Source organism: Nyctereutes procyonoides, unplaced genomic scaffold (assembly GCF_905146905.1).
Source record: "Nyctereutes procyonoides isolate TBG_1078 unplaced genomic scaffold, NYPRO_anot_genome, whole genome shotgun sequence".
Lineage (NCBI taxonomy): Eukaryota > Metazoa > Chordata > Mammalia > Carnivora > Canidae > Nyctereutes > Nyctereutes procyonoides.
In genome coordinates, this window is record NW_026575043.1 from 50,623,713 (window position 1) to 50,637,887 (window position 14,175).

Below are 14,175 nucleotides of genomic sequence, written 5' to 3' on the forward strand. Positions count from 1 at the left end.
GCAGATCTCGTGCTATTATCATGTTTCTGACCTTGATAAAATATCACTTCCCCTAGTTGGGAAACTGTGAGAGTCCATATCTGATCCTGCACAAGTCTCTTTTGGGGACACTGGTTTGCCACTGTGGACTTTTTGAGTGTCCACCTGGTATCAGAAGCTGCCGTGATCAGAATGCAGATTTTTTTTTATGTTGATACCAACTCCTTTTCTGAATCTTTCCTTAAGTCAGCCTGGGCCAATCAGAGTCAGAAGTTGCTTGGAGGGTGAGGGGGCACAGGCTAAACACCCTAGCCTAGTCCCATAGGAGCTGATGGAGGATGTTGGTGTCATTAAGTGTCATTTTAAAGCTTAGACCAAAACTTTCTTTTTAAAATAGCAATTTTTTCCATCCAATACCTATTTATTGAGCACCTACAATGTGCCAGGTTGTAGAATCCCATCTGGGAAGAAACTTATGTATGGAGTGTGGAGGGGCAGCCCTGCCTGGAACCAGATGATGCTAATTGTCCCTTTCCAGTCTGGTTCATGGTCTTTAACAGATTTGTCAGGCCATCCCTATCACCCCAAGCCTTGCTGGCAGATGGTTCTATAGTATTTATATTTACAGAGCACTACTAGTCATGGAGGAAATTAAAAAGCCTGTGATCTCAACTGACACCCAGCATGAAAAGCCTAGCTCTTTCTTGCTGCTTCATGCAGTAACAAAAGCCACCATCTACAGCGTGCTCACCACTCCTGAGCCCTGTGGAGAGTGCTTTACACGTTTCTGCAGTTATTCCTCATACCCATTCTGGAAGACAGTAGTTATTATTCCCATTTTACAGTTGAGGAAGCCGAGACTCAAAAGGTTTTCAACTTAGCCTAAGGCTGCATACAAAGAATGAAGTGGCCAAGCCAAGATTTGAACTCAGGACTGTATGACCCACCCCCCCAATCCCCCCAAGCAAACCCATGAGCTAACTGCTCTGTCACACTGGATTCCCTCCTCAGCTGGTCCAGAGCATTGCTAGTTCAAGGGCAAGCACAGCCTAGGGCCCAGCAGGGAGCAAGAGAGTGTTGCATTTGGGAACACTCCAGAACAGGCTGGATTGGTTGAGTTGGCAATTTTATGTATTTATGCCCTGCCATTTGTGTCCTTAATTTCTCTAAGGTCCCTTGGAGGAGCGTCTGGTTTGCAAACAGGGCCTGTTCAACTTACTTCCTAGGACATGGGAAGCTTTTCTTACCTCTTTCCTGTCCCCTCCCTGACCGGAACCCTTAAGTCTTTTGCACTATAAGTGCCCAGGAGTCTATGTGTGTGTGTGACAGGGATAGCTGTGGAGGTGTTTGGAACCTCGGTGAGGCCTCTGGCTCAGCCAGAGAGGCAATAAGCTTGGGAACATTCCATTCTGGGTTCTAACCTTGCTGGTTTGTTGTGCTCTTTTGTAAGAGGAATTTCATACCTTGGAGACGCTTTGTACATATTTGTAATGACTTTATTAAAAAACTGGTTGTGTGCTTCCAGCCAAAGGCCTTTGCGTTTTCATTTCATTTTGAAAGATTGGTCCCCAAAGATTATGGGAGGATCTGTCTGTACACCCCAACCTTTCCTGGAGCAGGAGGCCACACTCACCTCCCTTCTCTGAGGGTATTTCTGAGAACTCCCTAAGGGGAGGATTGGCCTAAACAGTACCCTTGGGTTGGCCAAGACATTGAGGGAACCCGCCTGACAGTTCAAGATCAGTGTACAGAACCATCACTTAGGCACGGTGCCATGCATATAAGCTATAATGGCTGTGCAGACTGATGTCTCCAAACATGGGCACAGGGGTCTCTCTGGTGGGCTCCTTTTACCTACATTTACCTGGTCTAAGATACTCTGAGCAATCAAGTTGTAGTCTTTTCCTAAGAATGGTGAGTTAGGGACAGGTGGTTTTTCTAGATAGTAAATGCTTTCTTTTTCCTTAGGGACCCACCCCTGCCTCACTCTCCATCTTTGTGACTTAGAGGTGTTGACCCTATCCTTCTACACACCCCTGTCCCCACAGCCGGGGCTCAACACCTGATGCAGTCCTGGCCAGCAGGACGCCAAGTCCCAAAGGCCATAGGGGTTGGTTTGGGGACAAACTAGCAAGTCAGCCTCAGGATTCCTGCTGTAGCTCTGAGGAAGCAGAAGCTCTTTGCTGGGGTTGCTAAGCTGGTAGAACAGAAGCAGAGAGCTTTTGGAGGCCATCTTACTGGCACATGGGGAGTGACTGCCTCAAAATCACCCTATCTTAGAGGAAAGCAGGATTGAGGGATGGAAAGACATGACTCTATTATCACTAGAACCCCTGAACATAGCTATACTCGAGGCCCATACTGTCACATGAGCCAAATAAAGCCATTCTCTTACTTAAGCCATATTTGAGTTAATTTTCAAATAATTGCAACAAAAAAGTTCTGCCTGATGATGTTTTTGTGACATCAAAGTTTTGGTTTCATATCCATGTCCTGAGAAGCACACACTGTCACCTAATGCTATTAATTTACATTTTAAATGTCCTTCACAATCTGGCACCCAGGCAAACCCGCCTTGAATCATTAGCTCGTACATTCTGGGTCTGTCCTCTGGTTAATCACCATGGTAAGCCCTGCAGGTGACCTGCCCAGATCCCTTCTGACCCCTCCTACCAGTTCTGTATCCCCATCCTGCACTTTTATGTGCTTTGTGGCTGCTGGCACCTTCAGAGCCTCAGGGGCTCCTCCACCAGCAAGCCATATCCAAGGACTGATGGTGCACAAACAAAAAAAACCTCAGGATGGGACAAACCCTGAAATGCAGCTGATGCTCTAGAGCTCCGAGAGACCACACTGAGCTGGGACTTCTCTGAAAGTCACCCTCTTACTTGGTTTCTTCCCCCCTCCTTTACTGGTTTCTCCTGGGAACACTTCCTAAGCATATGCAACTCAACCGATCCGCTTGGGGGGCGGGGGGGGGGGGGGGGGGGAGCAACATCAGACAACCACCCACTGCTGCCTGAAGTGCTTCTCAGCATTCCTCCTCCAACACCTCCACCCAGCTTCAAGAGGCAAATGGAGATTCAAGACCACGAACCGAAGTTTCATCGATAAATGATTATTTATTAGCAGAAAGGAACTTAAGGGAACATTAAAAACATCAAAGGCCGCTCTGTCCAGCCCAGAGGAAAATTACTAAGAGATTCCAGGACTTGCTTTACATTTCCTCTTTCCAACCCAAGGTCCCAGGCGCCTGGAGCCTCCAAGCGTCTCTCGGGTTCTCCTCTTAGGAAGGTAATGAGCCTGTTCCATCCAGGTCTAAAGCTTGCCTTTTTATTCTCACATTAATTATGCTCATGATCTTCTACATTAGGAGAGCCATTTCCAAGAGTTTCAGGAACTTGAGTCAGTGAATCATAAAATATTAAGAGCAGGATACTCCAACCCGATACTCGATTAATCCTGCTTATAACAAAGGAGTTGCAGAGCCAGGATGGGCAATGGAGAATGTTCTTTCCCAATGACAACCCTTGGCTGCTTTTACCAAAAGGGATGCAGATTGTAATCCCTTCACGTGGTGGGGAACATATGTAGTCTGATGTTTGGGAGACTCTTAACCGGCCGCTGTTCCTCCTCAGGGCAGAAGTTCCTCCCATCCAAAAGAAAACCTCCAGAAGGAACTTTCCTCAAGGGGATAGGGAATGAATAAGTAAAATCTTAAACTAAGTCCTCGCACCTGCCCCCAAGTATCCCCTGCGTGTGACACTGTTTATAATGTCAGAGTCATGGCTCATTATTTGAAGACTATTAGAGATGTGTGGGTTTCTTTTCTCTTTTTTTCTGGTGACATGAGTGAAACTGTCAAGCCCACCAGTGCCTTCGCCGCTATTCTACACTGTTAAGTTTTCCTAGCTCCAGCAGCTAATCTACAAGGTTTCATCATCCTAAAGATGGCTTCGAGGAGGTGAAGTGAGTTCCCAAAGTCATGTGGAGTTTGGAATCAGAATTCTGGTCTATCTGCTCTGTCACAAGCTAGCACTTTAATAAATCTCCAGCTCCAATTTCTTGTGTCTCTTTGATGGCATCTGTAGGCAGGGTGATCTTTCTGATAAAAACCAGTCACAGAAGCTCCTGTTGCTTCTCTTTGGTTCTTCCTCAAGGCAGGGAGAACAGAGCAGCCACATCCACCCGGCCCCCTTTCCCTCCGCTTCCCCTTCTGACTTGATTATCCAGGCAAGTGGGATTGTAACATCGCAGCCATTGCCATAGTAACAGAGCTTGAAAGATGCCACGCTGCCCTGGAAGAGATGTCTTGCTGGGTACCAGGAAAGAGCCAGGGATGTCAGGCACAGGAAAAGGTCCTGGCTTGATAACACATGGGGGCAAATGTCCTGAAACTATTGGGGATGGGGTAGACTTGTTATTACTGGCTGAGAGCGAGGTGGCAGTGAGTCTCCCACCATTTCTGCTGGGGGCTTTGTTGCTAATCTGCTCACGAGCCACAAGATTGATTTCTCTGTAATGCCGTTGGCACCAGCCCATCGTGCTGAGGTTGATGGTGAGTGAACAGAGTGGGGAGAGGGTTAGGGCAGGCAAGATTCCAGAAGCTTCTAAGTGATCACCTGTGCCATCTCCTTCCACATTCAAAGCAAGTGGAGAACTATTCTGTTATGGAGATTAGTAGTTCTGCAGTAGAGATGACAGAAACTCTGACTGCTACTGTACTCTATGCCACCACACTGCCTTGTGGAAAAATCCACCACATGGATCATGCATTTTGCTCTCAAGGCCACCAGCAGAGAAGGCGGTGGCCACAGGCACTGTGGACAAGCTGAGACTTTAGTGATGGACAGGACAAGAACAGAAGGAGGAGCAGAGAGATGAAGACAGGTGTGGAGACCCAGTGATATCTGCATTGGGACCAGAGCTGGCCATTCTCGATATCCAAATGCGATTGTGCATCCCAGCCAGAGCCCAGCAACATTGCGATTTTAAAGACCAACTCTTTCCATGAACCCAGCCACAGCTAGATTTCCAGAGCCAGGCCTCACCGTTGGCATCTTCAGTGAGACCCAAAGCAAATGTGCTATGCACCTGGGCCACTGATGGGCACCAAAATCACCTCTCATGCTTCTACAAATCCATGTCTGCTGGGCCCCACGCCTGCAGCGTCTGAGCAGCAGGGGAGCATGGTGGTTGAGAGCGCAGGCTCTGAAGCCAGGTGGGCCTGGTTGGAAACTCGGTCCACCACTGCTACCTGGATGACCCTGGGAAGTTACCACATGGGGCTTGGTGCCTCAGTTTCCTCATCCTTGAAAGAGAGGAAGCAACAGTACCTCCAACCCAGGGGCTGTTGCAAGGATTACAAGAGGTCATCCAAGCAGGATGCTCATCTTGCATGAAGTGCTTGGTACACTCAGTTATTTAGGTACAACATGGGGCCCCAACATTTTTATTTGGGAAAGGCTCCATGGTGATTCTAATCTGCAGACCTGTGCCATCTCAGGAGGGGCTGTAACCTCCAGGCCCCTCGACCTCCAGGCCCCTCCCCACCCAAGTACCACGTCAGGTCAGCATGAATTAAAATAACAACAGGCAGGACCTGTGTGTCACCTGTCCCTTCACGTGGAGGGGGCAGGCGACCCACCTGGAGGAGGCTGAGTCTGAGACAGGAGGTTTGTAGGGGAGAACGGAGGCATGCGCTATGCCCAGAACACAAGAGGAAGGTGAAGGTCAGGACAGGGGGCTGGCTTTAGGGAAATTGCTGGAGAAAGGCAGCAGGCAGGATAAGAAGTGCTTGAAGCCTGTTTTCCAGGAAGCCCCCGGAGCCGGACCCATCATGCTGGCCACCCCTCAGCTCCCAGAGCATGCCTGGGAGCCCAGAGTCTTAGTTTTTCAGTCCCTAATACACCTGGAAGTGAGCCGAAGTGGCCCCGTCTTTCCAGCAGCGCAGGGTGTCCACAGCAACCGAGCGGCAGAGCGGGCAGGTGCGCTCCCGATCCAGCCAGAGGCAGAGGCACTCCTCACAGAACACGTGCTGTGGGGACAGCAATCAGTAGGACTGGGATACTTTGCCGAATGGCCGCTATGTGCCAGCCTCGCTCCTAGGAGCTGGGAACATAGCAGTGAACGGAATAGATGACTCCTGCCCTCATAGAGCTTGCACTCTTGTTGGGGGAGATGATGGGCCAAATCAATCTCCAGAATACATTAGGGAGTATATCAGTGATAAGTGCTGAGAAGAAAAACCTGGGGAAGTGGGTAGGGAGTGCTTGGGAGGGCTGCTGTGTTCAGCATGGTGGGCCAGGAGGATGTCACTGAATACTGACATCCGAGTGAAACCTGAAGGAGGGTAAAGACTGAGGCCTGAGGATCTCTGGGGAGAGTGCTATAGGCAGGGGGAATGGCTTGTGCAAAGATCCTGAGGCAGGACTATGCCTGCTGTGCTGCTGAGCCTGGGGATGGAGGGTTATTGGGCAGGCGATGGGGTCAGAGAAGCTATGGAGGGATGTAGATTGTATAGGGCTCTATGAGTATCATGAGGCCTTTGGCTTTTATTCAGAAAGAAGTAAGGAGCCATGGTCAGGCTCTGAGCAGAGGAGTGACCTGAACAGGATTTGCATGCATGCATGTATGTATGTATGTATGTATGTATTCATGACAGACACAGAGAGAGAGAGAGAGAGAGGCAGAGACACAGGCAGAGGAAGAAGCGGGCTCCATGCAAGGAGCCTAACGTGGGACTCGATCCCAGGACCCCAGGATCACGCCCTGAGCTGAAAGCAGACACTCAACCACTGAGCCACCCAGGTGCCCCCAGAATTTGCATTTTTAAAAGAGCCTTTAGCTGCTGGGTTGAGAACAGAGCTCAGGGGTTAAGAGGAAGACAAGGAGACTGGAAATACCAACGAGTTTTACCACTTTTTAGCCACTGGACAAATGACTCAACCTCCCAATCCCTCAGCTTCATCTGTAAAATGAGAGGTCAGGTGAAGTGGAGAGAATCCCCTCTTTTTCTAAGTAAGCTCAATGCCCAGTGTGGGCCTTAAACTCATGACCTCAAGACCAAGAGTCGCATGCTCTACTGATTGAGTCAGCCAGGAACCCCCAAAATGCAGTTAAGAGTACTCCACTCCTAAGAAGACTGATGCTCATTAAAAGTGTTTAGACATAACAAGTGAAGGCAGTATATGATCCTCAATTGGAGCCCGGTTGGGGGTGAAGCCTAGCTATGCAGGATATCTTAAAGACAATTGGAGAAAGCCATATATATGCTATATAATATTATGATATACTATATTATTATATTATAATACTATGTCTTATATTTCATATAATACATAATACTATATATACTAGATAATATTTTATACCAATTTTAAATTTTCTGGGCATGACGGTGGAATTACAGTTACGGGAGAGAATGTCCTTGTTCTTCAAAGATGAACACTGAAATATTTTGGGATAAAGAATCAAAATGTCACCAACTTATTCTCAACTGGTTAGGGGGAAAATCATTAACATCAAGAAAAGACAAATGTAAAATGCCAATGATTAGCGAATCCAGATGAAAGATAAAAGGGTGTTCATTCTACTATCCTTTTGCTCTGAGGCTTTGCAATTTTTCAAAAGAAAAGCGATGATTTAAAATGATAATATGAAAATCCAAATACAGTGTTTCTTAAAAAGTTTTAAAAAATTAAATTAAAAAGGCACTTAGAGCCCTGCCTGGCAAACACCAAATGTGCTATAAATGTTGGCTATCACATAGTAAGAGTTATTATTACATTATACCTATCTATCTGTCCCTCAGTGCCAGATTGTAACCTTGTTGTAAAGTGTATAGTAGGTGCCTACTTGTAAACAGTGCTCTAAAGGAGAGCTCCATTATCCTCTATGCAACAGGGGACCAGTCTAATCCTGGAGGTAGTCAGGAAGGCTTACTGGAGGAGGGCACACTTGTGTTGAGGCCTGAAGGACATTTAGGAGTTAAATGGGTGAAGAGAGCGGGTAGGGATAGTGCATTCCAGGCTGAAGGGAGCAGCTGTGTGAAGCCCCTGAGATGGGAAGGCATTGAGGCACACAAGGATGGCCAATGTGGCTATAGCTGGAGAGTGTAGGGAGTGGGCGGCAGGAGGTGAGCAGGCCACAGAGCCTTAAGGGCTGTGCCTGGACTCTCACCACGGTCTGAAGGGCAGGACCCAGGGTTCAGCAGGCCCAGCAACTTCTCTAGACTCCCACCTAGGGCACTCAAGGCCCTCCATAATGGCGCCCTCCTCTCTACCCCCTTCTCCTCACCCTTCCACCCTGTCTCCACCCCAGGGTAGCTGATGTCACTGACACACTGGATGACTTGCAATGCAAAGCTCTTCCATACTGCTAAGCCTCTGGGCAAGCTGTAATGTCAGTCTGGGATGCCCTTATGGCCTTTCTCCATCCTTAGCAGCCGGTAGGTGCCTACTCCTCTTAGAAGACTTAGCCCAAGCCATCACACCTCCCCTGCTCCGGGATGTACCTCCTCCATGCCATACAGTGCCCAGCAAAGCTAAGTGCTGACTGTGCCTTTCCCTTTCAGGTCCTCCTGGGGAGGACCCTCTCACAACATCACACTCATGCCTCTACAATGATCCGCAAACTCATCTATCTTGTTCACCGCATTAAGGGCTTCTGGAGGGCAGGGACCATGCTGCCCACAGGGTCTTGAGAATGTGGCTGATGCTCAGTAAATGTCTGCTCAACAAATGAGGGAGACTTAAACTGGTTCCCTGGGAAAAGGAGGTACTTACATAGAATAAAGCAACACAAGCCCTGTTCACATGAAGCTCAATACCTGTGTCAGGTGAATGGGAAAGGGGCAGCTTTTCATTCTGTCATCCATAAAACATTCATGGAGGCTCTCACAGGTCTCATTCAGTAGTTCTCAAATATTTTGGTTCCAAGACCCTGTCTTTATGGTCTTAAAAATCATTGATAATCTTAAAGAGCTTTTATATATGAGGGTCAAATCTGGCTATATTTGCTGTATTAGAAATGGAAACTAAGCTCTATTGAAAACACAAGACTCCATGAGCTAATGAAAATGAAAAGGAACACCAGGGGTTTCCTGGACTACACTTTGAGAACCACTCTTCTAACTGCTCCTTTACCATTTGACATACCCTCCGGGTGGCAAACTTCATGAGGGTAGCAACTGTTGATGTGTTCCCACTGCCCAGCCCTGAGCCTGCACAGACCAGGGATTCCATAAATGTAGCTGACAAAGGAATGCCTTCCCAGGTAGGTCAGGTGGGAGATTCTGGAGATACCAGGATGGTTCAGACCTGGCTCTTGCCCTCTGGGAGCTCACAGTCTCCTTCTCAGACAATGAGGCAGGATGGGATCCAGTGCCAAATAAAGAGGTCTGAAGAACACACATCAACCCAGGAGTCCAGCTGGAGAAGGTCACCATCTTGGACCTGCCCCCAGCATCTGGAGAGAAGGACTAGACCCTATAGAGGGAAGGGAAGGAGGGGCCCCTCTTGGGCTTGGAAGTGTAGGATCGTGTGGGTTTATGGTCAGTGGGGAAGGCAGGTGGCATTGGGTCACTGACTGTTCCCTGGCTGTGCCTCCTGGAGCACAGAGGTGGGTGAGGAGCCCCTGGTGTCACCCTCCCCTCCCCCTGAGTTCCATCCAGACTCCCCAAGTCTTGCTCAAAGATTTGGAGCAGATGGGTAAAGTGAGATAAGAGATCTTATCTTGGGACAAGAGCCCCCCAAACCACAGTAGTTAACCCCCATTTGAGTGAGAGAGGGCAGCTCCTAGCCTGGCACTTGGGGTTTGGTGTGAACTGAGAAAAAAAAGGAAGCAGCCAGGCCAGGTCTAGGTGGATGTGTTCAGGTGAGGAGTACAAGTAATGATTAATCATAGGCCTTATCCTTCACTGAGCACAAATGCTGTGCCAGGCACTTCTAATGTCCTTTATGTACAGTCTCATGACAGCTCACAGAGCAGTGAGACTCAGAGAAGGAGAGCCACCAGCCCAAGGGCACACAGCTGCTAAGTAGTGAGGCTGGAATTCAATACTTCAGAGATGTGGTAAGCTGACTTCTATCATGACTCCCAGTAATCTTCTCCTCCTGGGATTCACACCCTGTGTAGCCAGTCCCCTCCCCTTGAGTGTGGCTGTACTTAGGGACTTGCTTCAAGCCAACAGAATAAAGATGATGGGACATCACTTCTGAGATGGAAGTTACAGCAGACTGTGCCTTTCATTTTGTTCATACTCTTCCTTGGGCTTCTCACATGTTCACTCTGATGAAGTCAGTGTGACAAGCAAGTTGAGGTAGCTTTTGGCCACAACAGTCAGTGAGGACCTGAGGCCCTTGGTCCTACAGCCCACAAGGAACTGAATCCTGCCACCACCATGTGACTGAGCTTGGAAGCAGATCCTTCCCCCAGGGTACCCTGGCTGTTATGGGAGCCTGGGAGAGGCTCTGAAGCAGGGGACCCAGCTGTGCTGTGCCTGGATTCCTGACTCCTGGAAACTCTGAGATGATAAATGGTAGTTGCTTTATGCCACAGAGTGTTAGAGTAATTTGTTATGCAGCAATGGGTAACTGATACAAGAGGTATCTGACTTTACAGTACTCTCGCCCATTATGTTCTATGATGCATACTGGTCACACATAGAGATTGTGGGAAGGGGTGTTTGTAGCACTTGACTGTGAAAATGACATTACTGAAAGTGGGGCTTCTATCAAACAAGACACACACACACACACACACACCTCCTAACCACAGATCCTCTTTAATCACACAAACCCAGCCAGCTTTGTCCAGATTTAGAATTAAACACTTACACTGAGTATTGGCCTTACAGGCTATTCTTTTCAAAACCCATACACAGATATACATGTCACCTCATTGGACTATATTTTAAGAGCCTGCAAGCGGCTCAGGGCAAGCATTTTCATTCCTGGGTAACAGAGGACACAGAGGGTTAGTGCTGCAATGACATGTGTTGCTCAGGGTTGCAAAGTTGGTGCTGGGACGTTGTCACTGCTTGAAAGTACCTGATGCGTAAATGCAAGGGTCGAAGAGTCAGGTGTGGAATCTGATTCCAGCTCAGCTGTTCATTCACTCCTTGGAGAGGATGTGCACAAGCTTAGCTGAGCAGGAATTTCCAGGAAAAGGGCTCTAATCTTTTAATGCAGCCTAGAGGGCATCCCAAAGCCAGAGGCTGCATCTGGTAGAAAGGTCCTGGCCTCTGAAATCCAGGGCTCTGGGCTGGAATCTGGTTCTGCTGCTGAGGAGAAAGGAGCCCTCAGGCAAATCTGGCCTTTCTTCTTGCTGAGCTCACCTCCTTCTCTGTAAAGAGGGTCACTGTTTCCCCCACAAGGTGTCTGGAAGGATGGAAATGGCTAAGGCCTGCTATAAAGCATTAAGTGTGAGACACCTGTAAGCACAAAATCAACAGGAGTCACCATTCCCTTGCCCTCTTTCCTTTTTATTACCAATACTCAAACAAAGCAAAACAAAAACAAAACAAACTCATAGTGATGAAGAACCTTGACTTTCCTCTGTGGAAAGAAGTCCTTTAAATAAGCCAAGTTTCTGACTGTGTGTTCAGCACGCCCTTTCCTTGATCCCCCGTTGCCTGGGAGGAGGCAAGCCGCAAATACTTGTGGAATGACTAACTGGGCAAGTGCATCTGAGTGGAGAGCTCTCACCTCTGGGCATGCTCAATGTCTGCCTGAGCAGCTTCCCAGGGTCTGATGGGTGGGGGTGGTGGGGCAGAGAGGTGGGACATGTGTGTGAGTGACACACTGTGCTTAATTAGATGCCCCTTTGAAGGGGAGATAGGATGTTCCTTTAGCCTGGTGGGCTCTTCATCTACCTACTCATTCATCTGTCCTGTTCATCTAACCATCCATCCGCCCATCCATCCATCCAAAATTTACTGAGTCAGTACTGTGATTCTGCTGCTAGCTAACAAGACAGCCATGGTCACCACTCTCAAGTTTGCTTACACTTTAGCAAAGAGGAGACAGGCCTTTCATAGCCAGTTGTCCAATTAACTAGCTGACAACTGTGATAATTGCTATGAAGGAAAAACACAAGGATCTCTGAGGCCATACCACTGGGAGCACCGGCTAGTCCTGGGAAGCAGAGTCAGGGAAGACTCTGAGGAAGAAACATTTGACTCATCATTCAAAGCACTCAGGAATTAATGAAGCCCTTTTACCTGTTGAAATCATCTGTGCTAGTCCAGGCCCAGCTCCCGGCAGCAGAGCGACACTGGGTTGGCCAGGACTGTGGGTTCCAACCACTGCTGCGTGTGGCCAGTGCTCCTAGATCTAGGACAACCCTCCCAAGAATTTGAATCCAGCTTTGGGAAGACGTCATGGCACCAGGAGAAGAATGGCAGAGAAACAAACACAAGAAGGCTGGGAGAGATTGCCAGAAAGGAATAAGGAAGACTTTCACCTTGATATCATGTTCAAATAATTGCTGCCACTGAGAAGGCTCTACAGATGGCTCTGAACCATGTGAAAAGATGCTCAAGTGCACTTGTAATTAGGGAAATGCAAATTAAAACTGCACTGAGATAGTGTTCGTCACCTGTCAGATTGGCCAGACTCAGAGAAGGCTGGAACATGCAATGTGCTGGTAAGCGAGGGGAGCAAGAGGTCACGTCAGGCTCCGCACTGGGAGCGTAAACGGATACACTCTTTATGAAGGGCAATTTAGCAATATCTGTCAAAACCGTATACCCTCTGACCTCATAATTCCACCACTAGGAATTTATCTACCAAGAGCTTGCTGCACATGTGTGAAATGGAATGTGTGCCAATAAGAGCCGATATGTATTGAACACTGACCACATGCTAGGTGTAGTTTTAAATGCTTCACTTGCATTAACTCATTCAATCAACACGATGGGCCCAGGCAGGTGCTGTAGATCTCCCCACTTCTGACCTCTCAGGACCGCCAAGCATTGTAATAACAGAAGATTATAAGCTACTTAATGCCCACCCACAGGAGAATGATAAAACCAATGATGGTCCATCTACAAGGAAATGCAAAGAAGGAGCTATTTCTTAAGATAGAGTTTCAGGTCAAAGAGTAAGGATGCAGAACACAGCTTGGGGAGAATATGCTACAACATGGGTCTTTCTGAAAATGACACATTTGCATGTGTGTGTGCATGTGTACATATGGGTGTTTAAAATCTATAAAGCATCTCTATGAAGATATATAGGATACTGTGAAACTGGGAGGAGGGTAGGAAGCTGGCCACCACTTTCCTTTTTGTGTCTTTAAAACATCAAAAAAAAAAACCTTTTAATTTTGGAATAATTTTAGACTTACAAAAAAGTTGCAAAGATAGTGCAGAGAGTCCTTGTCTGACACCCTCATCAAGTTTTCAGTGCCCCAGTATCATCAACTGGCTTTTCTGGCTTTATTTTCTAAATCAAAGCCAAGAAACCCCCATTGAAAACAATACTAACCACTAAACTCGGGACTGTATCTGGATTTCCTCAAACCAGTTTTCCTCCTTATGTCCTTTCTCTGTTCCAGGATCCAACCCAGGTCCCATGCTGCACTTAGTCCTCCATGACTCCCTGCTCCTGAGTTCCTCAGTTTGAATTCTGAGTCATGCAAAGATAGTCTCAATTTAAAAATAAATAAGGGGTACTTGGGTGGCTCTGTTGATTAAACAATTAATTGTCTGCCTTCAGCTCAGGTCATGGTCCCAGGGTCCTGGGATCGAGCCCTGTGTGTGTGTGTGTGTGTGTGTGTGTGTGTGCGCGCGTGCGCGCGTGTGTGTATACATATATACATGTGTGTATCAGGCTCCCTGATTATGTGTGTGTGGTATACACACAATCCCTCCCCAGGCATGGATTGCCCAGCTAGTCCTGAGGAGTCTGCTTCTTGCTATCCCTCTGCCCCTCCCCCTGCTTGTGTGCACTCTCTCTAATAAGTAAATAAAACCTTAAAAAAATAAACAAAAACCTCCTAGCATCCCCAAACAGCAAAATAAGAAGTTTTGCTGGTACAAAAAAAGGACCTCACCTCCTGCCCTCTGAACCCGGAGGGTGGTGGTGGTGGTCATCAAACGGGGGAGCATCTGTGTTCCCATTCCTGCCAGTGTGTAGGCTGTGCCTCCTGCAAAAAGCCTTCCCAACCTGGAACTCATCGCTCTCTATCCAG

General features: G+C 47.8%; 1 protein-coding gene across 12 annotated transcripts in view; it reads right to left on the reverse strand.

Moving 5' to 3' along the window:
• Positions 1-3,093: 3,093 nt before the first annotated feature.
• RNFT2 (ring finger protein, transmembrane 2) overlaps positions 3,094-14,175 on the reverse strand; it is a 68,574-nt gene continuing 57,492 nt past the window's right edge. For 7 of the 12 annotated variants that reach the window (XM_055322005.1, XM_055322016.1, XM_055322010.1 and 4 more), the window contains one exon: positions 3,094-4,277. In XM_055322005.1, the coding sequence (XP_055177980.1) occupies positions 4,020-4,277 (258 nt within the window). In that variant the 3' untranslated portion in view covers positions 3,094-4,019. The other 5 variants (XM_055322009.1, XM_055322013.1, XM_055322012.1 and 2 more) reach the window with 4 other exon arrangements.